Here is a 27,456-nt window from a genome sequence, read left to right as displayed (position 1 = left end):
AACACTTTATACAACACACTGTATAATTTATGATTCACTACATGTTTGTGTCGTTTATATAATATACACGCCCCTATTTCCAGCATAACACAGAAGTCTTACTTATTGCTTGCAACTCATGACCCGGTTGAGACTTTTCGATGAAATCCAGCGTTAAATACACTTCTTCTTTCGTGCGTCTTGACTAGTCTTGATATAAAACAAAGCTGTCGCGTGAAGTGATGCCTGTAACTTAGCGTCCTCTCCCACTGATTGACGTGTGGGCATGGTTTTCTGGGGGAAGTACCCATAAGAAGAAGTGACGCGTATAGCTTACCCCTGAAATGTCAGCTGGACCCCTAATCGAAAAAAAAAACTTTCCAAAACTTGTACGAACTTTGGCGAAGTGCATACGGTAAAGAAATACTCTGTAACACGACCAACTGCTTTTTTAGACACGCAAAAGAGGAAACCAACTTTTAAACTGTGTTAATAAATCAGAATTGATGAAACACCGTTGAATCCCTCCTTTAAAATTGTATTTGTTATATAAAAATACTGAAATAAATTTTTTTTACAATATACTTTATTATTCTGCACCGATATTCCTGAACCTGGCTTGCTAAAACATTGACAATGTTCACTTTAGGCAAAGAAACGCATGATGATTCTTATACTGTAGCATTTGTTTCAGAAAACTCTTTTCTATCATTAGAAAGTAAAAACAGACCATAATATTAAATCACATAGGTGATTCACCAAATTATTTTATGTAAAAAAAAAGAATAATGAAAAAATGAGAGAAAAATGACTTTAGCTGGTTTTTCACAGACGGGGAAACATTTTATAATAACATTATGTTAATTGTAAGTAATTAATTTATATTATGGAAGTACAACAATGCTGTAAATGTGGTAAAGTAGTCGGGTTGCATAACAACTAATCGCAACTAATCGTTTCCAGAATAAAAGTTTTTGTTAACATCATATATTTGTATGTACAGTATATATAAATACACACACATGCATGTATATATTTAAGAAGAAGAAAAAAAAAAAAATATATATATATATATATATATATATATATACACACATTTGTTACAATTATGCATGACTGTCTTTGTATTTATATATTTATATATAAATATTTATTTATATTTAGTATAGTAATATTTTATATATAATTACTATACACAGTGAGTACACATAATATGTGATGTATGTATGTATGTATATGTATATAAATAAAGAGTTTGGTTCCAAAACGATATATTATATTATATATTAAAACGATTCATTAGTAAAATTTTTCAAAAATCAAATTTTTTGATTGTGCATTTCAATTAATATCAATCAAACTGCAGTTGTTGTTTTTTATTTAAGCCTTCATAACTAAAAAATACAGCTTAGTAGCACAATAAAACACAATAAAAACATGATAGCATTAATAAACATGTTTTTAGTTATCTTGTTTTGGAACCAAACTCTTAATATGTAAACAAAAACTTTGATTCTGCAAACGATTAGTTGCGATTGGTTGTTATGCAGCCCTAGAAAGTAGTCATACTGTTGTGTGTCCATCACACCTTGGGTAAAACTTTCTTTATATAGCTGAGAAATGGACATTAAACTGTAACTGTGTAGACTGTTTAGACACTCATAGTCTTGTTTTCATTCATGCTAAATCAAACATATGTCTACTCATGTTGTAAGCTTTACTGCTGAAATATTTATGATGGCAATAAGACACAAAAACATTCAAAGTAAAAAATGTGAGGGGAACTGTTACTTCAACAACACACTTCTTCCTGTAAGCCCTGGCGTTTGTACCGTAGTACCGCTTACCTCTGCAGCAAAGGGAAAACGAATGACAAAAGCTTAAGGAGCTGAACAATATTTATTCTGCAGTAATTTTCTGTGGAATTTTGGGGAAGATAATTTAAAAAGTCTACAATGGACTCTTTGAGCCGCGTCTGGGTTTGGAGTCGAGCCAGAGGACCAGGTCTCTTAAATTCACAGAATAAAGGAGCTCTTTTATTGAAAAGCTGGAAAGCAGACACACACACGCACATACACAGACCGGCTTGTGTTAAGCGTGCTGTGGATGACGTGTTGCTGTAACACGTGTTAAAGGTTTTCGGCCGAGGCCAGAACTTTGTTTCTTAGTTATTGTTTTAGTGTTAGAGAGAAAGCGCAGAGACTCAGTAGGGCCTGCTGAGTTTGTGAGAGTTTTTTGTCGTTTTAATTGTTATGACAAGATTGTGCTCATTACAAATGGAAATGCTGTTACTGTTGGACAGCGGTGGGCTGTTTAATGTGTTTGTGTTGTTAAACGAGGTTTAATCCACAACAGATGAATAGTTAGTGCCGTGCAAACCTCAGTAATAGAAGTATGTTTGTGTGTTTTTGTGTTTCGAACCCCTGCCGTGTGTACCTGTAAAACTGGTCAATATAAAGGATGTGTATATTAGAACTCAATGCTCATTATGTTGGATCCGGTGGTGGTGTTGATGCGGGTGAACGTGCACCCAATAGTTTGTTTTTAATAAAAATTCCACAGTTTATCTCGAGCTTTCTCTATAAAGAAAAAATTGAATACCTAATCCCTGCTACTCGAATTCCAGCATTCCTCATAAAAGTTTGCTTTGGGTGGCATTGGGAAAAACAACATTTTAATTTATTAAATCTTACTGGCAAATAAACCAAGACGCACGTTTGACGTCAGTAAACGAATTGACGCGAGAAAAGTTTTATTTGAATGTTTTTATTATTCGTTTTGTTGCAGCTTTTTGAGAATAGAAACAAATATACACACATTTCAATGAAGACGAATATAAAAAAGTACTTCCCAAATTAAACAGGGAAAATTAGAGGCAGGTCTTATCAAAAATATTCACAAATATTTTCAATACTTCATACTGTTAAAAAGATTCGTTTTCCAGTTTGGATCCTTCTTTAAAGCAGAAGGCAGCAGATGGATCTGTGAGCACAATGTTGTTGTTTTTTTTACATCTTTTTAACATTTTATAAAAAAACAAAAGGTATGAACAATGACTATATTGTGACAGGTGGTAGAACAAGTGCTAAAATAGTAACACATTTCCTCACAGAGGTAAATCAGCACAGCTCACACTGTCTTTCACTTTGGCATTTTAAGGTAAACAAAACATTTAAAAACTCATAAGGACCTACAATATCTGTAACTCGTCCCTCATTTTACGTTTCACAAAAGTCGGTGATGATATGGTTGTTGGTAAATCGTTTTTGTTCACATCTCCACTTTGCATGCAGGCGATAGATTATGAAGATTTGGAGTGTGTTTGCATTTTTTTTGGTTTAGTTTAGATCAGTCACACCTTACTGTAGCTCAGTGGTTCCCAAACCAATCCCTTTGCATCCCCCCCCAAAAAAAATTCATGACATAAAACCTTCTTACACTTAGAATTTGAATTAAACAAAACATTAAATAATTCAATGTAGTGCTGTTAGTTAGTATCCTTGTTTTTCTGAGGTTTAATTACACAGAATTTGTGATAAATTAGTGTTTTTTATATAAAATGTCATAAAATTGGGCCCCCTTGCACAATCTTGTGCCCGGCCCCACTTTGGGAACCACTGCTGTAGCTACACTTAAAAAGCTCAACTTTTCAAATAGTGTTTTGAATGTATAAGCATGTGAAGTTAATAGTAAATATTGCATACAGATGTGGAATCTCAATCTTGAACCATTGTTTGGTACATAAATGGTTAAAAAAGATTTTACGTTAGTATGACACATCTGTATAGCCTCTGATGAAAGTTTTCTAGTGTTTTATAAACAGAGCATTGTGTATATTCATCTCCTTTTGATTTGGCTGTCAGACGGTTTAACTTTAGTTGAGTCTAATTTTTCTGGGCAGTGGTGGCGATAGGGGTTAAAAAATAGAGGAGGGATTAAGTTTCGAGTCAGACTATTGGCTACTTAAGAAATGTCAGTCAATCCAAGTAAAGCTTTTGATTCACTTTGTCGTACATTTTAATCTTCAAAGTTTTCAATCCTATGTTTTGTCTGCTTTTTAAGTCGTGGGAGATGGGGGAAGAGCAGCCTGGTAACAGTCACGATTTTGTACAAAAAGTAAATATAAAATAGTCTAAGCAAATAGAAAAATGCAACTTCACAAAACATATCAGTTAAAAAAGGTATCACAAACATCAGCCTTCGTTTGACTTTAGAAGTCCATGTCTTCAGTTGCCTACTCTCGCATGTAGGACTTTTGAGTTCACAGTTAGTACAGTTCAATAGAGCTGCACACAGGTGCTACACATCATCACCAACATTTTTCAGTCAGCCTTGTGTCCTTTTAGGAGTGGCTACTATTTAAAAATGGAGATTTTTTATCAGACATATAAAAAGGCACTTAAGGGAACGCCATTTTGCACCAGGGACGACCTACGTAAATGCCACCATCTCTTTACAGAGAACCTGGCGGTTGGTCCCACTCAAAGGTACAGTTTTATTTAAAGGTTAAGGCAAGCCAACGGCCATCTTTAGCATGTTAAGAACTCAATTCTTTAGTTATCCGAAATAAGAGAGCTTCAAATTGTTTGTGTTGTTGTTGGAAGTGCAATGATCCTGCATGAGTGGCACCTCATAGTCCAAACCACCATTCTGCATTATTGATGGACAGGAGATGATGTCCTGCTTCTGAGGTAATGCCCCGTTCTCCATACCCTCTAGCTCCAACTGCGAGGGTTGACACTCTAAGTCCAGGTGGTTCTTTGATTTCTTTTTGTGCATGTAGCAAGCAACCCCAACAGCAATGGCTACTAAACCTAAGAGAAGAAGGATGGCGCCTGCCGGGATGAGCATCGTTGTGAGTTTTGAGTCGTCCAAAACTTGTGCTTCCGTCTGTGTTGATTGCTGACTGACTGTCTTGGCCTCTGTGCATACACTATCCCTGGTCTCAGGCTCATCAAGTGGACTGGCACATACAGAGTAGGTGGAGTTCGGCTGGAGTCCACGCAGTGTGTACTCAGGGTACGAAGGTGGAACGTTGAGGCTCTTGGGACGTTTGTCTGGTCCTGAGAGGTTTCTGTAAGTTAGCCGTACTCCACGTATGTGTGGGCGCATCTCAATGTACCGATGAATGTCTAGCAGTATGGTGGAGGTGGTTACCATCGTTGCCATGATTTCAGGTGAGGCAGTAGGGAAGTCCTCAAGCGGAGTTGTTTCTTCTTCTTCTTCTTGTTCTTGACAGTATGCCCCTGATGTCCTTGGAGGACAGATGCACTTCACCTGCCCCTGATGGTCCAGCCAACATGTTCCTCCATTCAGGCAGATATTTGATGGACAGAAGGTTAATTTTAGGTCTGGGTCAATGCTAGTACTTGGGGTAGGGGGAGGAGGAGGGTCATTGTCAGTTTTAGAAGAAGAGTTGTCACTAGGTTTGGCAAGGAGTACTGCACGTGTTGTGCTCGGTAAGTTGGTGATCAGACGTGGAGGTGCCGCAGTGGTTTTTACTACCCGTTTCGTAGGAATTGTAGTCACTGGACATCCAAACTCTTTGTGTCCCAATCTCTCCAGCACCTTCCCAGCATTTAAAAGGGGAAAGTGGCAACGTGTCTCTTCTGTTCGACACAACTGAATCTGTTTATTCCGAACCCAGTTGGGAAACCAAGCCAAATTGCAAAGGCAATTGAATGGGTTCTCAGCAACAGTCAGTTTTTTCAGGTGAGGAAAAAGATGCATTAAGTTCTCTGGCAACCCCTGTAGACTCAGATTGCTGATATCTAGCTCCTGAAGCTCTACCAGTTTCTCAAAGTCATCCCAGTTTAGAGGGCCCATAGGATTTCCAGCCAAACTGAGAGTAACCAAGCCCGTCGCTTCCCGCAGTATGTGTGGGAAGATGGTTAAGTAATTATTGGAGATGTCCAGCTCATGAAGATTTCTAAAATTTCCAAGCAGCTCCTCATTTAGACTGCTAAGCTCCAGCCCACCCAATTTCAGTGACTCCAATTTAGGTGCCTGGATGTCATTTGGCCCCGGTGAGGGGATGCTGTTAAACCGTAAGTCCAGTAGAAGCAGATGGGGCATTTTAAGAGCAGGTATCATGGTCAATTTGTTTCCTTGTAGCTTCAGCTCCAGCAGTTGCTCCAGTCTATCAAACGCTGCGGAATGGATGCTCTCGATTTGATTGTCACCGAGATAAAGCCTTTCCAGAACGTCTAGTCCAGCAAAGCTATCCTGGGATATGTGGACAATCTGATTGCCTGAAAGGTCCAGGTTGTGGAGAGTGGACAGTGGTTCGAAAACACGGTCTGGCAGCTCCGTCAACTTGTTCTGACTTAGATCCAGCATCTCCAGGTTGCCCAACCCATCCAAGTCCTCCTGGGACACTGTCTTTATGCCATTTTTAAAGAGATATAGATTCTTGATTGTTGGGGCCATGTCACTGGGCATTTTTGGATCCCTGCGAGCTGTGCAAAACACAGAGTCTTCAATATGACAAAAGCAGTCTTTCGGACAGGCATTTCCCAGTGCCAGGAACGACAAGAGGTGATACAGGAGAAGGGGCAGCCGTAGAGAGAGGAAGGGCTTCATGTTGCTGCCTACATGCAACCCTCACAACCTGCAAAGACACACAAAAAAACAATGAATGGCGAGTAAACATTTACACAACCAAAGTTAGATGTTCATGAACAGGTGCACCTGTCTTTTACGATGTGTAACAAAATCAAACATCTTCATTATAATCAATGATACTTCAAGTCTAAAAGTTATGAATAAGGTGACTTTTTACATGCTTTAATTGAAAACCAGGTAATACTGTACAATAGTACTGTACAATACCCATCATTGTATTTGTCTTTATGCTTTACCGAGTCTTTGAGGTCTTTCTTTTCATGTGGCTGCGTAAAAAGGATTACAACTGTTGCTTTAGACTGAATACCTTTAAAGGGTGATCAAAGGCAAGGTCTCTTCACATGAATCTGCTCCAACAATAGGTCGTGGTAGTGAAATAAAGGCCAGCTGGAAACTTCCGTTTGAAAGAAGTTTCAGCTGGTCCTTACGTCACGACACAACCTGTTGCTGAAACTATCCTGACCTTATATGTCAGTTTTGTAGTTTTGATATATGACAATAACAAAATTGAAATTGGTAAAGTATAGATGACGTGTTGGACATCAGCTTTACAAAGTAACCTGTAAGCGTTCTGGTGGGGTGAGTGTAGTGCTTTTATTAAATGCACTAAAGACCCACAATTGCAGTTGTATTGCAGGAGCTTTTCCATCATTGTTAACAGCACACAAACACATCCACCAAGTCATTGCTTTTCACCTCCTTATCTTGCTTTAATGAATGATTTATATCTTTTTTACAAACAGTCATGCAGTAGGTCGACTATGTACTTGTTAGACACGTATTGCTACAGTAAAAAGCCATTAAAAGAGGATTATACATGACAAAAGTTAAGTCGGTCTTAAACTTTTTAGAACCATTTCAGACTTCGCCATGAACAGCAGACAGAGAGCTCATCAAATGATCTCCGACACCTTTAGGGAGGAAAGTGAGAGTCAGGGAAAGTGAGATAAAGGATATGAAAGAGACTGGAATGAGTTCGGGAAACTCATGGGAGATTAGTCACTGCAGGATCTGGCCTTGAAAACGGAGGGTTGGAGATAATTCCCTCTCTCTCCTGCTTTAATTTTCTTTCTGTATGCGTGTTTGGTGTGGGGGGTTATATTAAAAGTTCACGTTGAGGTGAAATTCTCTCGGGCAGTTTTATTGGACAGTACTGAGAGATTGTAGCTTTTTCATGTCCCTGTTGCATTGTTAAAGCATCAATCTCATTGCCTTGCCGGTGATCTCAACTCCGAAGATTATTTTTGGTCACATCAGTGATGGGCAAACAACATATGACCACGTTGACAACTGTAATCTTTATATAAAGAACAAATGCTTCACAAATTACTTCCTAGAACATCACGATTCACGTTTGCATGTATTGTAATTTTTATGTCATCACTAAGCGATGTTAGGTCACCCGAGGACAGTCGTACCGGGAGTGATGATTGGTATATGTTTAGTTTTGCTCAAAGGAGGTCTGAAAGCAGTACAGCAGGTTTAAACATTCCTGTTGCTCCGTCCCGCTGACGGATGTGATGCAACTTCTGTAATGGGGTTTCGTCGCAAATAAAACCAGAAAATACCGGGACGGCTGCCAGACACGCACATGCTTTCCAGAAACGAATCCCTTGCTTGTTAGGTGTGCACTGTTTCTTTGCCTTTTCTAGTTAATTCGACTTTCTCTAACCTGGACGCACTGATATTTTTCCGTCTCTCGTATGTGATTTGGCCTCTCTTTTTGTACGTGTTGACACAGTAAACCTGTTGTTCTAGTAAAGGGATGTAGTGATGACTGACTCGATCTTGTAGGACTGACTGAGTGAGTACAGGATTACACCAGTCAACTCTTAACTGCCAAAAATTAACAAATGCATGTTTTCCATAACCAATGAACTATCCGGGACATTGTGATAAAATCGCAACGAGAACTCGCTGGGCCTTATTCAGTGATGTGTGACGGTCTACAGTGTTTACTAGAAGAAGTAATGGGAAAAAGACATGGAGATCTTTCAGATAACCTGATAACAGGTGGAGCGCAGTGGTTTATGGGCAGTTAATCATGGGGGGGTCGCAGGTCGTCGCTGTCTCATGCTGTTTTGCTCTCAGAGTACCGTGAGAATGGCCTTGGTTGGAACTGTGTGCTATCAGAAGCGTACCGACAACATGCATGCCCTTTCTGAGAGAGTTAAAGCATGATAAAATGGGCAAATAAATATCGTATGGAGGGATTGACCAGACCCATGTCTAGAGGTCATCAAGTTAGGGTGGTTAGGCGCAACGTGAAAAAATTAACTTCAAGTAAGGAATAATTGATGACAGTGTCTTGAATTATTTGAAAATAATGCACATGCAAGGTGGTAATGCGGCATGACGCCAAATTACATCGCGGGTATGCATTATTTTTATATAAACCACATGCCTGTGTAATACTTTATTCTGATTGGCTGAAAAAAGTTTCCACAGGTATGCATTATTTTTCGACACCAAACCCGTGAAATGTCTTAAAATAACCAGATAGCGTAACATTTGATGTATTAGCTATTATATAAATAAGGTTATATTATATATTAGTTTCACCAATACTGAGTGTAGAGCAGTGATGCACGGGTTGATCCAAAATGAGCGGGTGCCAGTGGTCACCCGCGGTTACGAGCCGTCCAAAAAATATTTTTTATGATATTCGGGTCACGGTTGATCGGGTCGTTTGAGATAAAGATGCCAATTAACTATTTTAAACAATTACTACAATATATATATATATTTTTTGCAGTCCGAGTTGTGGGCGGGTTAGTAGAAAACGTCAGTCGGGTGCTGGTTGTTTATACATTGACCCGCGCATCACTGGTGTAGGGACACAGAGGTATTGCACATAATACAGCCAAGAGATTCTTGAGCAGATATGAAAATGAAAGAAGATTGCATATTTTAACTTGGTCTTTTTTAAATTATTTAGTGTTTCTGTTAACCTATTGTAAACCATCACATGAAGAATCTAATCAGCAGTCCAGCTGCTCTCATCTTTTGGCAACAAGCGTTCACAATGTGGGAGTTCTTGTGCAGCTTGATCTCATATAAACCCCCATCCCAGCACTTGAAGGTCCTCTGTCCTCCTGCAGCAGATGAACACAACACATCTCAGAGATTTGCCCGTAAGCTCTCAAACCAGCTTTGAGTTATTCCTTTGCTGGCCATTCAAAAGTCTCGGTTGTGGAGACGCGAGGCCAATAATAGAGACTGACCTGTCAGGTCTCTATGATGAAGAAGTCATTACGGTAAACAATCGGCTTTGGCTTTATAACTCCTTCCTGCACCCCCAGCACTTGAACGTTTTGTTTAAGCATTCTTTGGCCGATTTTGAAGGGCTTTCTTTCCTAATAAGACTTTCTTGGAAGACCAGAAGGGATTTCTCAGGGTCTGATTGTATTGTAAGTCTGTTTTGGTTCCTCTTTTTCTGTCGCTCTAACAACTGGTGCTTTGCATATTTCTGGGTGGAAGCATTTCATTCAAAGAAATGTATTTGCCATTGAAACTTTGTTGATTTAAATAGAAGGCCGATCCTAAGAACGTTATTGCTAACAGCTTTTAACAAAAAATAGCACAATAGAAACATCCATCAAGGACATGGTAAAATAAAAGCTTTCTGTGACATTGTTTTTTCACTGAAATTTTAAAGATGGAATCAAGAAAGGGAGAAAGAAAGAGGACTTTGGGGTGCCCAATGCCAGAAGTGAGAGACTGAAGTGGGCCAAAACAATAAAAGCTTTACAAGACTCACATCAAGAGCTCTTATCTTTAGAAAGGGGATTGCATGTTTCCAAAAGCCTTTTTTTGCTTAGATCACCTAAAATATAGCACTTATAAATATATAAAACACTCAAAAAGACTTTTATTTTAATGTTTATTTTTTAGTTTGCGAGATTCATTGAATATGGACAAATATTTGCTAAATAGCACAATGCAAAAAATAAAAAATGCAGCATGAACTTGGTTTTGCAAGTCATTCAAACTACTATTTTAAGTAGGGCTGTCAAAGGATTAATCACGATTAATTGCATACAAAATAAAAGTTTTTTTTTTGCATAATATATGTTGTGTGCACTGTCTATAGTTATTTTGTATATTTATATATATATTTAAATTTTAATATATGTTATATTATATATATATTATTTATATATTATATATACATTTAAAAAAATATACATAAATAAATGAATAACTTAATTTATACATGTATGTGTGTATTTATATATACATAGTAATAAAACACACAAAAATATATTATGCAAACACAAACTTTTATTTTGTATAGCGATTAATCTTTTGACAGCCCTAATTTTAAGTTTCGGCTTGTAAAAAGTTGTCATAACTTGAGAAATCAAGTTGAAATTGTTTAACTTAATTTTTTAAGTTAAAGTAACATAAAAATAAATGTTGATTTGACAAAAAAATGCTGCATATTTTAGAAAGTGTATATATATAAAGTGTATATATACTGTGTATATATATATATACTATAAAATATTTATATTCTGTACTGAATGTGTAGATGAGTATATGACATAATTTAAATTTATTGCGATCCTGTACCTCCACAGAAATATTTTTCATATCATCTATAGATCTCTCTGTATACACATAAGGGACCGGATAGTATATTAGTAGTTACATAGAAGCTCTGAGAAAAGTCTGGGGTTAATCCTAGCATCCATTGCCCTTTGTTGTCTGTCCCTGTGAGATAAAACAGGAGATCTCCTGTCAGATGCCTCACCTGACCACAGCTGGACCGTGTTACCCACAATGCACCAGCGCCATCCCTCAACCTGACAGTGTGCGCCCATAAAACACTAATGCATGACAGCACGAGTAAGAAACACCACAAGGAAAGAAGAGATAAATGTCAAACGAGTAAGAAACAATGCAAACGGGCAGAGCATCATCAATCTTGTCAGCCATGTTAAACTGTGCCATTTTATGCGTGCATTTTATGGAGTATCACTTTAGCAGCTTGACAATACCTGCTAAACTTGATGTAGCCTTCCATGAAAAGCATTGTAGAAGTAACAATTCAATAAAGCATTATTGTTTATCTTATGAGTAATACTCCTTACGTTCAGTGGGTTAAATGCTTTCTGTCTGTTATGAATACTAGCAATGCAACCTCAATAAGTTAACTGAGCACAAAGCAGATGGATGTCTGCTAACGTTTCGTATTTATTTTTTGGCAGTGGAGGTTTTCACACACACTACTAATTTATCTCTTCACTTGATCTAGAAATCATGCCAGATTAATCTTTGATAAAAGCAATCATGGTTTAGCCAAACTATCTACAGCATCTGTAAAAAATACAATTAATGATTGTTTCTTAAAAACAACGTTTTTCAATCTATTTGATCTTTTTATTGTTTACGAAATTTGGAATTTCCACACGACCCCTTTTGCTTTTCATTAGGGTGTGGAATTTATACACGACCCCTTAAGGTCCGCATCAATCTCTGTTGTTGTAGTAAAGGTACTGAAAACAATCTCCTAGATCTTTCACGGTGGTACAGATAACTATCTTTACCCACAACCTCAGCCTGACACACTCATTTAAGACACAAAGACTCGACAGTGTTCGCTATTCAACCAGTTGTGCGTCTGCAGGCTACAGGAGGCATGTCTGGTCTTTTGTGTTTTGGCTGCACTCACTGACTGTCATGTTGTCGTGATGCCTCCAACATCCCAGCAGGGATGAGTTTTGTTGCAGTTAGATGAAGGTTGTATTACAAACCCGTAAACCCGAGCGCGGGGCAGGTGCTTTTTACCTGTTGTCGCCCTCGGGGTGCATTGAAACCCGATGCTCCGGACGTGTGCCTGCGCAGATGCAACAGCGTGTGCCAAACTGCAGCCTCCGCGCGCAAGCCCCGGGGAAAATATGTGTGGGTGAGCGCAAATGCAGCAGATGTTTGCCTCTCAACTGTGGACTTTAAGCGGTCCAAAAGGAAATGGATTTACAAGTGCTTTAAGGAATTAATAACACGAAGCCTCTGGCAAACATGCACACTTATTGTTTGCGCGGCTCTACTTGATTAAAGATCTGCTTCAATAAATGAACCAGAAATGGCAAAAATGCCTCGCTGTCAACACATCTCCACTCAGTCACCGTATGGAGAGATTGTTGATATAGAAACACAATCCATGCATTGTCGATATTACAGCTGGCATACAGTGTTAGATACTATCGGTTTCGGAGTGTCCACACGTCGCCATTAATCACGGTCTAGTTAGGAATTAGTTGATAACCTTGCAAAGTTTACAATCTGATTTAAGATCAGTTGGGTGGGGTACGGGTTTGTTCCACGGGTCATAAGTCACTCAATGATGGAATAAAATGTGACCTTTTAGTTTTACTCGGGTTACAGTGGTGACTTTCCAGTGATCTTCCAGTTCTTAGCTTTTCTTAAAGGGATAGTGCATACTTACTTAACATTTACTTTCAATAAAGATTTATTGAAAGTGAACGATTCCTGTCTGGAAAAACAATATCTTAATAACTAATTTCTACCAAATTTGACTATTTATGAGCTCTACTTTGAGTTTAATGCAAATACCACAATTTGTCGAATAGCTTTGGGAGTGCGGGCAGGCGGCCCGATGCATTTGAATAGTGCGCTTGGCGACCTCCGGTGATTTAACTGTTGTCAGTATTAACGGCTCTTAAGCGGCAAGAAGGCGCCGCGGTGTTGAGCATACAGTCTTGTGGTATGAAACAAAGTGTTAATGTGTATGTCTGTGTAAGGGCCAACGTTGGGTCGTAGTCCCTGAGATGTGCTGTGATGTCTTAAATGCCAGCAGGAAAAGATAGAGAATAGCCAATAATGGCAAACAAAAAAGCCCAAAGAAAGAGTTTCTGGGTTAAGGGTGAACGTACGTAACCTGCGTTTTTGTTTGGTGTGTGTCATTTGTTAAATTCCTTTTAAGTGACTTGTAACCTCAAACATTTGTTTAAAGTGACTCGACCTGTTCTGTCAATCAAACAAGAGAGGTTTGAGCGCGCTACACACTTTAATTGTTGTTTTGTAATTGTAATAGTTCACGTAGATAACAGAATATATATTTATAGACTATGCTTAGAGGAAGCAAACGTAGCCTTCACCTCTGTCCGTAATGTCGCTTATTCTGATAGTCTGGTGATGGGCACTGACCTAACCTCGCTTTGCTTTATCACCCCACGAGTAAACGGTTCGCATTCTTGACACTGCCGGTCATGTATGCATATTTACATATAAAGGCATGCGTGCTGTCAGTCAACAAGCGGGAATGAGAGGAATCCGAGCAAGCACGAGGCTTAAAACGGTCATGCCAGGTGAATCTGAGGTCGGTGACAGTTTCGTAGTCTCGGTTAGCAGACGTTTAGCTTATTTTTTGACTTTTTATGTGATGGAATGCAAAACATCATGTTGAGCGTAAACAACGAGTTAAGCTAGAAGTGTAGTTCAGTTTTATGCATACGCGAGGGTTCGTGTACAGATGTGTTTTTGTGTATAGGTCTTCTTAACAAATAAAGGCCGGAGTATAGTTAGTTTTTTACGTGAACGTACGCGCACGGTTGAACACACAACATTGCAAAGTATAGTTTATTTATGTACGTGTACACAGACATTCGACTCGTGTGCATTGCGACAAAATGCAATACATCTCCTAAGCTACATACTACAATCTCCTTTAAATTACGCGCGGTGCGCATGTACTATTGACGCAATTTGCGTCAAGCGCACTGTACGCGTGTTTTCGACCGTGCGCGTACGTTCACGTAAAAAACAAACTATACTCCGGGCTTTATCTGTTAAAAAGACCTATACACAAAAACATACATGATACTTACTGCCTTAAAATAACATATCAAACTGATACCCCACCTGTACGACCGTCTTGTCTATGCCAATTAAAGGTACAGTACGTCATTTTTGGCGACCACTGATCTGCCTTAATTTGCAAAAAATTTTAAAGCACCCAATCTTTGGTTATATTAGTCATTCCTGTTGAATTTTATTTATGCTTGATAAAGACATGAGAAGTATTTATATAACTGCAGTCCTTAGCTCACGTGAGTGTACATCATTAAAAACAAATTTGTCTTCATTTTGTTTAAAATAATTAGTAGGTGCATCTTAAAAAATGTCGAAAATGTCAAAATGTGTAGTATAGGCATGTTTTTGTGTGTCAATGATGAAAGTATTTGGAAAGGCGCCTTTTCCTCATTCCGAACGATCGGGAAGTTTGGCAAGCGTTGACCTAGTTGTGTAACTGGCTTGTTTTCCGTTGGTGATTTCTCAAGTCCGGTAGCCCTGGGGCTACAGCTCACAGATGTGCACATCTTTCGAACACAGATGGGATAAACACTACGAGTGTATCAATCTATCGCCTCTGTGTTATGAAAGAATGCGGTGCCTTTTCATTGGTGCGGTGCCGAGACCCCACAGACAGTGATGCCATTGAGACTGCGAGTAGTAGTTGTCTACCGTTAACCTGACACCCGTCAACATCTGCCAACATCCACATACAGTATAACATTTATGGCACGACTTTAAATCTGCCGTCTCCGAGGAGACCCGTAAAGCAGAGGTTTTCGGAGAGGGGTAGAAAGTGTGCTCTCGTTTGCGTAGTGCTAACCGTGTGCTCTGTAAACATTCCTCCTTGCTTTAAAGCGTTTGCCAAATTCAATTTGACCAATCCCAGGAGCACAGTCAAACTCGCTCATCCGTCAGCACGCCGAGATGGGACCGACTTGTAGGGCCCTGCTTGCATGTTTGAGGGTTAATGGATAGGAACCACATGTTTTGTGTCACTGAAGCACACGATGCCTGCATTGGCACGTCTGTAATCAATATTTGAGCGTAAACATTTGAATTTATACAGTACGCAGGGGCGTGTGTGTGTGTGCGCTTTGGTCGACTCGCCTGTGTTTGTGTAACTGGGTGTTTGTAGGCTAGGTAAATCTTAGCGTTGTGCTGGAAGTCAGGTTGGCTTGTGATAAGTCAAATTTATCACCTTTGCTCTACTCACGAGACTGGATATGTAGATCAACGCTCGCAGGCTTAGCGTAAAGCAAATATAAGCAGGATGTCGATGTGTAATATTGTTTCAGCTTTTATGTTAAACGGCAACCTGATGATCAGGGCGGAAAGATAAAGTGTTGAGACAAATACTTGATCTGGAAAGGAAGAATTTCAAGACACGGGTGAAATCGTGATCATGTTTATCAATCTCTGGCTTTTTGTCTTTTATACCTCTACAGTCCTGTTTGAAACAAGGTAAAGGGGACGACAAGGACAGAGATGCTGTTGTAGTTTGATTTATACGCCGATCTAGGGCGACGTAATACCAGACACTTCAAAAGTCCAACCAAGATTTTAAGATTTTTTTAACCCCGATTTTTTGTGCATTTTGAAGTATCACATAAAAAGTGATGGAAACACCAAATTTAGAATAAAAATCACAAAAAAGTTGTTTTGCTCGCTTGAGATGGTTTTTGACTTATGCGATAAAGAGTAAATGTTAATAAAGGTGGACGATAGGGACAGAGATGCTGTTGTAGTTTGATTTATACGCTGATCTCGGGCGACGTAATACCAGACACTTCAAAAGTCTAACCAAGGTTTTAAGATTTTTTTAACCCCGATTTTTTGCGCATTTTGAAGTATCACATAAGAAGTGACGGAAACGGCAAATTTTGAATAAAAAATCCTTTAATTCACAAAAAAGTTTTTATGCTCGCTTGAGATGGTTTATGCAATAAAGAGTAAATGGGAAAAAGGGGACGATAGGGACAGGGATCCTATTGTAGTTTAGTTTTTAAGCCAATCTTGGGCGACGTAATACCAGGCATCCTAAAAGTCAATCCAAGATTTTAAGATTTTTTTAACCCCATTTTTTGCTCATTAAGAAATGAGTGATGGAAACGCCAAATTTCGAATAAAAATCCATTAATTCACAAAAAAGTTTTTACGCTCGCTTGAGTTTTTTGTTTTTTACTTATGCGATAAAGAGTAAATGGGAATAAAGGGGACGATAGGGACAGGGATCCTATTGTAGTTTCGTTTAAATGCCCGATCTCGGGTGACGTAATACCAGACACCCTAAAATTCAAACCAAGCATGATGACCAGGCAATAGCCCTGATTTATGCGCATTTTGAAGTATCGCTCAAGAAACAAGTAATGGAAAATCCCTAAATTCACAAAAAAGTTTTTACGTTCCATTGAGTTTTTATTTTATTTATTTATTTAATTTGATATTTATTTATATATTTATTTAATGGGAGATGGAAACGCATTTGCAGAATAAATTCTGAATGTAGCGAACCCTCGTGACTGATCGTCTAGGTTTATCAGCTGATGTTGTCTTTATCATATATATGGTCAACGTCGTCGCAATGCCCTTGCTGCTAGCGCCTGCATCAAAATTTCTGCATTCCTTCTTCTGTGCTCAGCATTCCGTTTGACAATTACAAGTTGCACTACTAGTAAATTTATAACTTACCCAATCGTAAATAAATGCAGTCCTGTTTCCATTTTCTAAGCGTGCCTTGTTTTTTTATTTACTGTTGGTTACTTGGTTACCAATCCCATCGTCATTCGCTCGAACAACTTGATGGAAACGTACTTAATTTGCATTAATTTGCAATTACTTTTTTGCGAATTTTGAAAAGATTCGCTTCACGTTTGAATTGACACTCCACTAATGAAACATGCCTTCATTAAGTTGTATAAACACTTGACTATACACTTACTTTTAAACAAAGGTGCACATTAGCATTTACCAATTTATTTTAGTTTTCGAGATCATATTTACGCAGATACATATTCAAAAGGAAAGGGAGTCCTTTTTTCAAAATAGTATTAACTTTAGGTTAGTTTGTCTCAATACTGGCACCTTGTCTTACTGCACACTCAAAAGTACGGTACAGTATGTACTTCCTCATCACCGGTGATGTCCATACTTTCAATGCATAGCAAAAGTATGCAAATTGAGTTACAGCTCACAGTTAACACATCCGCCTGCAATTTTCCAGTGAAGCTCAAAAGCCCCGATTATCTTAATGGGTTCAGGTGCGTTAAATTAGAGTCAGAATCACCCCGGGTTCAAGCTTTACCCCCCGTTTCTGCATGACTGAGCACACAAACATGCATTTACTTACTAGTAAGCTTTTCATTAAGTCCTCAGTCTCATTTGAGATGGGACTCACTGGGACAGGATGTTTTGTGGTTCGTGCTACGGCTTTAGCCAAATGTGTGGTTTTGGAAACTTGGCGTGCCAGGACGCTGAAGTGCCTCTTTACAGAATGTCTCTTATGCTAGCAAAAACATTTATAGTCATACAATACAGGCTTTTTAAAGAGGTATGTGCACTCACCAGTCTGTTTGATGGGATATCTTTCCTTCTGTCTTCTCTCTCTGTAAGAAAAAAAAGGCAAAGGGTCATGGTCTGCTTGTTTCAAGATGATGTTAATGGATGAAGGTGGGTTTGTCTACATGTTTTTGGACAATCACCTCCTTAAATGTACTTATTACTCAATGTTAGCAGAACAAAGGTCATGGGTTCAAATGTATAGCTTGTAATGCACTTGTAATGCACTGTCACTTTGGATAAAAGTGCATATCTTATGCACGCTAACTATTACTATTGTTTATACTCATGGTACGTTTGTACTTTTTTTCTTTTCTTGGCTTCACTATGCAGTTATTTAAGTAGCAAAAAGGTTTTAGGCTGAATAACAAGCTGCAATTCCATTACAGATTTGTGCAAAACTTAAGCGTTATTATCTAAAGTTGACAAAAGACTATTGCGCAATGACGCCGTTTCCATTAACCAATGATATGTGAATGAAACATAGTTTTTCCTCTCGTGATAAGTCATTTAAAACATCAAATCGATTTATGTTGGTAGGTTTACTAATATCACATCCACCGCGCTAGGCATTATTTTTAACAGAAGGAGACGTGAGATAAACATTAGTGCCAGGGAAATATATACTTGGCAGCGGCAATGTATAGGTGTTTCTTGAAAATAATAATAATACATTATTTTAAATAAAAAAAGATATAGGAGTGTTATCCAAACATTAATGGCCATTTTGCGAAATACACCTTTTCCAAATTGCCTAAAAAAGCACCTCATGCGAGCTTGAAAAACTTTTTGTGAAATTGACGTGTTTCCATTAACCATATTTTCAGTGTGCAATGTCAATTTGGGCAATTTAAAGGGTAATGGAAACGCAGCTACTGTTGCATTGTGCATCATGAGTGAAGTAAGAGATAGATAGAGATAGCCTGTAGTGTGCTGTCATTAAAGTGTACAGATTTCAGAGGCGTTGAGTGGAGCGTTGCGGTCTGTCAGTAGTGTTTATGTGACCTGACTGTGGAATGCTGGCCGACGGCTTCTCTCGCTGTTCCCTGTCCTGCAGTATCGATTCAGACGTGTTAAAGTATGTTCGTTTCTGTCTTAACTGGGTTTTCGGTGGTAGCCCTAATGTCTATATTATTCTCTGTGTGTTGATGTTGTTGGTTTACTTCTTTTTCGGAAACAAATTTGCCACTAAAAGTTAGGACAAAACTCTACAGTACAAAAAGTAAATGTTTTATATGAATGTGTACAGTTTTTTTAATGTAGAGTTAGTCTGTAATCATTCTGGATAATTTTAAGTCTTTGGTGCATACGACAAGGTTCCCGACTCCGGGCCGGATCCGTGCCGAAGTCGGCAGCTCCGGTGCGGATCCGGCCCGGAGTCGTCAGGTGTTTGTGCGTGTCTGTGACCAACCTCTCATTTCACAATCATACGGTCACGTTTCTACGCATGTTTCAGACTTTATGTCATGGAGAAATTTACTGAAACTTATAATGAGAAGCATCAACAAAACAATCCACACCAAAGACTCGAAAACTGTGTTTAAGCCCTAGAAAAACCTGCACGTCATACACAGCATTTCAGGTTTGCCCACAGGTGATTATTAAAGTACCTACAGTTTATATCTATAACAGGTGTGTTGACAGCACTATTAGTAGATCTGTGTTTAAATTACATTTCTTTGTAAACCTCTTTGTAATCATAGCAATTACATGGAAATACTTTTTAACATGGTAAAACCAAGTAAAGGGGAATCTTGCAAAACGTGTTTTGTGTTTATATCTTTTGATTTTTAAAAGGAAATTTGACCCTTACATTAAAAAAAACGCACTGTAAAATTATATAAAAATACGGCTTTTTTACATTAGGTTATCAAAATAAGTTTGACTTGTTTTTATTAGGTCAAGATTTAAAATAGTAACTTGAAATTATTTTTAAACCCAATATGAATTTACTTTAAAAGTTGATGCTATATAAATAGTATATTCTGTAACATATATAGCAGTACCATCGTTTTACTATATAATACTATTGGTGTAGGCTACAGTCACATTATTTACTGTGCTGAATTGAACTGCTGGAATGAAGTATAAACAAATCACATCATTCACTTCTGTTTTCAATAAAACCCAAAGTGTTTCTTGGTCTTTTGTCCACTTTTTGTCCATTACCAAAGTTGTTGTTGGCAGATTATTAACACATATTTTTCTTAGTCGTGTGCGAGAGTGATTCAGTCCGTAACGCCACATGTATTAAACATGACACGCTGGTGTGCAACACCCGAAACGAGATATTTACACATTAAGTATTTCTGACTCGACACATATTAAGTGACCTGCACGCGTCAGGTGCGTGACTCGCGCCGGATCGCGTGTCATGTCTGCATACAGCAGAGAGATATGATCTGAAGATGTTTGCATTGAAAACCGAGTTGTGTGTCGCTCTGTAGTGGTCAGAACTCATCCGACGACGAGATGTCCAAATTAAAGACGACTTTATAAACCGCTTTGACTAAGCCACACACACAAAGATGAAAAGAATCTGTGGTTGTACTATTTTACAGTAATGATAAAAACATTGATGATTAAAATGAGATCTTATGAATGTCTCACTTGTTTCATGGAATGATGAGATTAGATAAAAAAGCAAATCAAGATTTTTCTGAAGTGTCCGACTAATGCATTTAGGAAGATGCTTTCATACAAAGCTACTTGCATTTTATCACTACAGTATGCGTCTTCCCTGGGCTTGAACCCATGGCTTTTGGTTTCAAACGCATGTAAGCTATAACATCTTATGTCAATGCTTACAGTAAGCCGTTTTTCAACAAATGTTTCTGAATTATCTGAGCTTATCTATCCACATTTATTGTATTGCTCTATGTCAATATTTATTATTTTTTTATCGTGTGAAATCAAACTTTGCATTTTTATATCATGTTACTAAATGACTTAAATAATAGCATCCAAACATGCAATAATATTTAAGTCCGATGTTATGATTTGGCTGTGTATTTGTCCAACAGACATTTCTATTAGTAGTGTATATATGTTTATTCAGCATTGGTAATGTTATCTATTTCCTAACCCACGCTCGCACACAGTGTCGCCTGAAAGCAGATATGAGCGTCATTAACCTCTACTGAAATAGCTGCAGAAGGACGCTTGGGCACATGTGTGTCTACTGTATGCGGACACGCGGTCAAGCATGTGTGTTTGCTGGATAACCCCATGTGTGTTTGTGCAAACCGTGCAACACATTTCGCACCGATCGCTGACCCTCAGCGTCTCAAACAAACACCAACCCACACAGACCGCATTAAACAAGTAACCGGTAATGAAGAGTTCAACTCATTCACCATCCTATCTTTTCGAACTTAAATGACTTTTAGTAGTGCATCACAAAAGCTGAATAAAACTTTATTGAAAAGAAGAAAAAGATGAGAAGAATGGTTTTAATGAGTTCATCATGTGGTGATTGGCATTGGTCATTGATAGCGGTTGATCGAGTCCATCTGACCCTGGCACAGGGTTCAGGGTCGTGGTGGGACGCCGGGGCTGCTGTTCTGCGTCTTCGGTTCAAGGCTCATTTCCTAATTATAGTTCAGTCAGGAGGTAATTACAACCTTAGATTAAAGTCTTTAGGTTTTTTACTGCCTGGCTAAAATGCAGCAATTTGCGGCGGCTCGTGCAGATGTGACCCCCTCCACGACCTCGCCGTCGTCTTCTAAGGGGCATTTTTCTGATTTTTGTAAGCCAGTAAGCCGAATGTTTAACACGAAGCAGCGAGACACAGAAATAAATCCCATTGCATGCAAGCACGAAATGAGAAGTGAGCTGAAAAGATGCGTGCACGTGTGTGTACTTATACCGAGTTTGATGTGGTCCTTGCATCTCCAAGGTCTTCTTCAATTCGGTTTGGGCTACGAACGCACGCATTGCTTCGTGGCTCGAGGGTTGATTTAAGACCAGCCTAAAGGAGCTGTGGTACACCTGGAAGATCCCGGTTTCTCCTCACGGCTCTCGGAGACTTTTTAAGACCTATCAAACGTGCCAAGGCATATAATTACCGCTCGGGTTCTCCGTCCTTTACTGAAGAGCTTTTGTGACTCTCCCTGGCAAACGCAGACAAGCATTCTTTCACAAGTGTTGCTTTTTCTGCCCTGTCGACTCCCTGATGTCGCCCGCTGTTTGACTAACCCCCGTCTCTCCATTCTCTGTGCGCTGTCAGTACCTCCGCTGTGACTTTTAACCTCTTAATCCTGCTGTTGTGAAGGACGGACTGGGTTTTTAATTGGTGTTAAAACCAGCAGGACATCCTAAAGCTGCTCATCTGGGAGCATTCATCAAATTATAGAAAGTGCCAGTAATAAAACGACAAAAAAGGTTCAACAGACGATAAGACGAATGGTTAATTTTAATTCCTTTGGTTCTGCTACTTTAGTTTGAGGGCCAAATGTAGGATTAACAGTTAAGTTAGTGTCCGGTTTCTTATTATGATATATATTTACAAATTGGATAACATCTTGTGTTTGCACACTCTCTGGCACGCTTCAAGTAAGATTCGATGTTGTTTTAGTCTTTTCTGAAATAATCAAGTGTCTCCCCGCAGGCCAAACCAAACAAGAGTTGACAACCAGACCTTTACATTTTCCGACAAAAGTGTGTAAACATTAATAACATGTCAGGAGACACATTCAGACGGACACATTCCTTCCACGTAGCCTCAATATGTTAATGTAGTCATGAAGAGAAATACTGAAATACAGGGTGGTGGTCTTCAAGATGACTTTTAAGATGTCTTTGTTTGCCTTGGCTGAGTTGCACGCGTATTCGAGTGGTATGTTTAGCAGAAGGCCCAGGTTGTGTTTTGTGCTGTGGGCGATGATGTTTGGACAGAACAGTAGGGAAATACCGTAGGGATGTTATTTTGACACTGTTATTTTGAGGAGAGCTGGCATGGGCGGCTACCATACAGTTTTGGGTTCTTCAGTGGACACAAATTGCATTATCCGTATCAAGTGATCGTCACAAAGCTAAATGTTATTGTGCCGGAGATTAGATAATACGAGGTTAACTCCAGGTTAAAGCGACTTTTCGTAGTTTTTGAAACTGTTTACACACCATTATCTTTAAAGGGATAGTGCACCCAAAAATGAAAATTTTGTCATCATGTCCTCACCCTCTATTCTTTATAAATTACTTTGTTTTGCTCATACAATTGAAAAATGCTTGTAACCAAACAGATCTGGGGCACCATTGTCTTGCAGAGTAGGAAAAAATATACTATGGAAGTCAATGGTGCCCCAGATTTGCTTTGTAACAAAAATGTAGTTGTGTTGAGCAAAACAAAATAATTTATACAGACTTGAGGGTAAGTAAATTATGACAACATTTTCATTATTGGGTGAACAATCACTTTAAATAAAGCACATGTGGAGAGTTTTTGAAAAAAGTTTGTAAAAAAACAGATCTGGGGCACCATTGACTTGCTTGGTAGGAAAACCTTTACTGAGGAAGTCAATGGTGCCCCAGAGTTGCTTGGTTACACACATTTTTCAATTGTGTTTAGCACAAAATGAGTAGTTTATAGAGGCGTGAGGGTGAGTAAATGATGACACAATTTTCATTTTTTGGTGAACTATCCCTTTAAATAATGCACATGTGGAGATGTTGTTCGGATCTGCACACTTTTGTTTACCGGAATAGATCATCCAAGAATGAAACTTCTGTCATGATTTACTCATTCTCAAGTTTTGCTCAACGCAAAGGAAAATATTTTGAAAGGAGTTTGTAACCAAACAGTTCTGGGGCACCATTATCTAAAATCATACTATAGAAGTAAATGGTGCCTCAGATTTGCTTGGTTACGAACAATTTTCAATTGTGTTGAGCACAAAAGGAGTAGATTATAGAGACTTAAGGGTAAGTAAATGATGACAGAATTTTCATTTTTGGGTGAACTATCCCTTTAAATAAAGCACGTGGAGATGTTTGTCTCTGCAGACTTTTGCTTTGAAGGGAACGATCATCCAAGAATTAAAATTCTGTCATCATTTACTCACCCTCAAGTTTGTATACATTTTTTTGTTTGTTTGATCAACACAAAGGATGATATTTTGAAAGGAGTTTGTAACCAAAAAGATCTGGGCCACCATTGTCTCGCATAGTAGGAAAAATTATACTATGGAAGTCAATGGTGCCCCAGATTTGCTTGGTAACAAATTATTTTCAATTGTGTTGAGCACAAAAGGAGTAAATTATAGAGACTTAAGGGTAAGTAAATGATGACAGAATTTTCATTTTTGGGTGAACTATCCCTTTAAATAAAGCACGTGGAGATGTTTGTCTCTGCAGACTTTTGCTTTGAAGGGAACGATCATCCAAGAATGAAAATTCTGTTATCATTTACTCACCCTCAAATCTGTATACATTTCATTGTTTTGCTCAACACAAAAGACGATATTTCGAAAAGAGTTTGAAACCAAACAGATCTGAGGCACCATTGTCTTGCATAGTAGGAAAAATCGTACTACTGTTTATGAGTCAATGGTGCCCCAGATTTGCTTGGTAACAAACATTTTTCATTTGTGTTGAGCAAAACAAAGTAATTTATACAAACTTAAGAGTTAGTAAATGATGACAGAATTTTCATTTTTGGGTGAACTATCCCTTTAAATAAAGCACATGTGGAGATGTTGTTCGGATCTCACACTTTTGCTTTGAAAATTATGAAAATTCTGTCATCATTTACTCACCCTCAAATCTGTATAAAATCCTCCATTTTGTTCTCAACACAATTGAATTTTTTTGTTACAAAGCAAATCTGGGGCACCATTGACTTCCGTAGTATGCAAGACAATGGTGCCCCGGATCTGTTTGGTTACACGCATTTTTCGATTGGATGAGCAAAACAAAGTAATTTATACAAACTTGAGGGTGAGTAAATGACAGAATGTTAATTTTTTGGTGAACTATCCCTTTAAATACAGCACACTTTTGCGTTGAAGTTCGATCATCATTCAATCTCAGTTTTCTCACATTTTTTACACCTGTATGACTGTCTGTTGAGGACATATTTTTAGACAGCTAGGACAAAATTACAATAACAATGGTCTGGACAACCTGTACTATAGTCCGTATAATAGCTTTGTGTAAGGAACAGACAGAAAAATGCATTTTTTGTTTTTTAAAAAAAAGTCATAAGTGTTTGATATGACATGGATGGGATTTTTAGGCTACCTATTTCTTTTTGGATAATAAAATGAATGCTATCACCTCATTCACTGTATGAGTCAGTAAGACAAAAGGTTTAGTTTCAGTGAAGTTGAATATGTCTAGTGTAATGCCGTCTGAAGTCTTTCAGACTGAGGAATATTTGTTTTCCCCCCTGTCTAATATCCTGTGTGATCCTCCAGCACAACACGTTCCCTCACCTTCCGTTCAGACCTTTCAGTGTCTACACAATCTCCTCTGCTTTAGACTTCTTACTGACATTTACAAGTGCCAACCAATTGAAATGATAGCGGAGGTTGGCATGAAATACACGCACAAACTGACAACTGCTCTCCAGGAACAAATACACAGATATATGTCCTGGAAAGACCTTAGCAAAACAGTCTAGCATTGTGCTTAAATGAATCCTCCGGTGTGAAGTTATTGAAAGAAAAGTGGACGCTTTGTTGTTTATTTTTTTGCTAAACCTTTTTGGGCACGCAAAGATGTTTATCACAATGACCGGTTCTTCATGTGATGTGATATTACTGTAATATATACAGATTAATAAACATATTTCTGGTATCTATTTCAGACTTTCGGTCTTTTTTAATATGACATAAAACCCGCAGAATATATTATTATAATATTGCAGTGTGTATTTTAAATTTCTATGACCAACACAAGATTACTGCTTAATTCCTTAGTCTATGTAACTAATCTCTGCACTCCATAAGAGTCGAAACATGAAATAATAACATTTAATCCGCTTTACGCCCCGTGTGACCAAACAGATTTGTCTTTGTCACCGCGCCACCTTTGAACTCCTGTCGAGCAGATAAAATTAAACTTGTTTTTAGCCATTTGTTTGCAGAACCATTAGAGTGCCTGAGTTTGATGTGGGACGCACTGCTAAAATAAAAGCGAACTGCACCAAAATAAGATACTTTAGAAGAAGCCGACGCGGTCCAGACGAAGTGTGTCTGTCCTGCTGCGGTCACCGGTTCATTTCCAGTCAACAAAATGTTTGCACTGGTCATGCAAAGCTTTTCATTTATCCCACAATGATTATATACCCTTTAAAAAGCATCATATATACTCTTTGAAATAAAGGTTTCATCTGGAGCCAAACAGTTTTGGAGCATGCACAAAACGTTTTATTCTCTAGTTTATGAAAACTTTCTCTGCTTTAAAGAATGCATTAAAACAAGCATGCATATAGATTTAACAGTAAGTGAAGCATTGCACAACTTTAAACACACAACTTTTATTTAATTGCAGACTGTTTAACCAATGCAATGTATACAGACACTGAATGGGTAACCAAAGTTCCAGAAAAACATTGGAACTTGTGTCATATTGCTCATTTAGGAAAATTACTATGGTTTTATTATAGTATAGTCTAAGTATAACCACGTGCAATTGTAGTAAAAGTATAGTAACCATGTTTTGGATTATTAACCATTTGTATTACCATAAGATTACTGTAACAAGACGTACGTTTTTCTGTGGTTTTACAACAAATCAAAAACTTACTAAAACCATGGTTAACTTACATATGTGTAAAACAAAAATTATTTATAAAATATAAACTTGTATAATAAATCTGGTTTATTCTGCAAGGTTTTATTCTGGATAAAGACGTCTACATTTTTAAGAATTACACAATAATGGACACTACATCTACAAGGTTTCCTTTTAAATATTGAAAATAATTAATGCCAGAGTTTTTCTAGGCTATTTAAACTTTGCATTTCACTCACCAGCTCAAGCGCATCAGCAGCGAGTTGGAGAGAAACGCGCCGCAACACCCCCGAACGCGCCGCGTCTGTTTCGCCTTTATATATCCACAAGCGCGAGTTTCTCTCCAAACGACAAATAAAGCGTTTTTCATACAAGACATCGGAGTTGAGGCGTAATGCTGCTGTTAATGCGTCCTGCTTCAGTATCCGCGTGAAACTGAGCGTCTCTGGGCGCGAGCGCTTTAACTTCACACTGGGAGGAGCGCTGGGAGCGGGCGCGCGCGCGTGTCCACCGGCGGCGTACTCGAAGCGCTGCCAGTGTTTTTTTTTCTTTCGGTTGCTTTAAACTGGTCAGACCGGTATATATGTGCACACATGCACTGCTTTTGCATAGACTTTATTTACATCTAGCGTTAGATTAGTAAAATGTTTTAATAAGAACATAAATGTTTAAAATTAATATGGAGCCCTACAAATTAAGGCTTTTAAAATATTAATATTGAACCTATTTATAAGCATTGTA

The 27,456-nt window shown here is 38.3% G+C and overlaps 2 protein-coding genes across 2 annotated transcripts in view; one reads left to right on the top strand and one right to left on the bottom strand.

The window, feature by feature from the left end:
- Window positions 1–27,456, top strand: part of coro7 (coronin 7) — a 192,673-nt gene that overhangs the window by 112,861 nt on the left and 52,356 nt on the right. The window lies entirely within an intron of this gene.
- On the bottom strand, window positions 2,736–27,171 carry vasnb (vasorin b). The gene is made up of 3 exons (XM_073813794.1): window positions 26,955–27,171; window positions 17,986–18,024; window positions 2,736–6,589 (listed from the first exon to the last, which is right to left on the bottom strand). The coding sequence occupies exon 3, from the start codon at window positions 6,559–6,561 to the stop codon at window positions 4,537–4,539; it is 2,025 nt and encodes a 674-aa protein (XP_073669895.1). The 5' UTR covers window positions 6,562–6,589; window positions 17,986–18,024; window positions 26,955–27,171; the 3' UTR covers window positions 2,736–4,536.

Source organism: Paramisgurnus dabryanus, chromosome 3 (genome assembly GCF_030506205.2).
Source record: "Paramisgurnus dabryanus chromosome 3, PD_genome_1.1, whole genome shotgun sequence".
Lineage (NCBI taxonomy): Eukaryota > Metazoa > Chordata > Actinopteri > Cypriniformes > Cobitidae > Paramisgurnus > Paramisgurnus dabryanus.
The sequence above is the reverse complement of the archived record's forward strand: the minus strand, read 5'-3'. Positions and strand labels throughout refer to the sequence as shown.

What these genes read in the sequence shown, in the direction of transcription:
- vasnb (XM_073813794.1), bottom strand. Translation starts at nt 6,561, where the DNA reads ATGAAGCCCTTCCTCTCTCTACGGCTGCCCCTTCTCCTGTATCACCTC.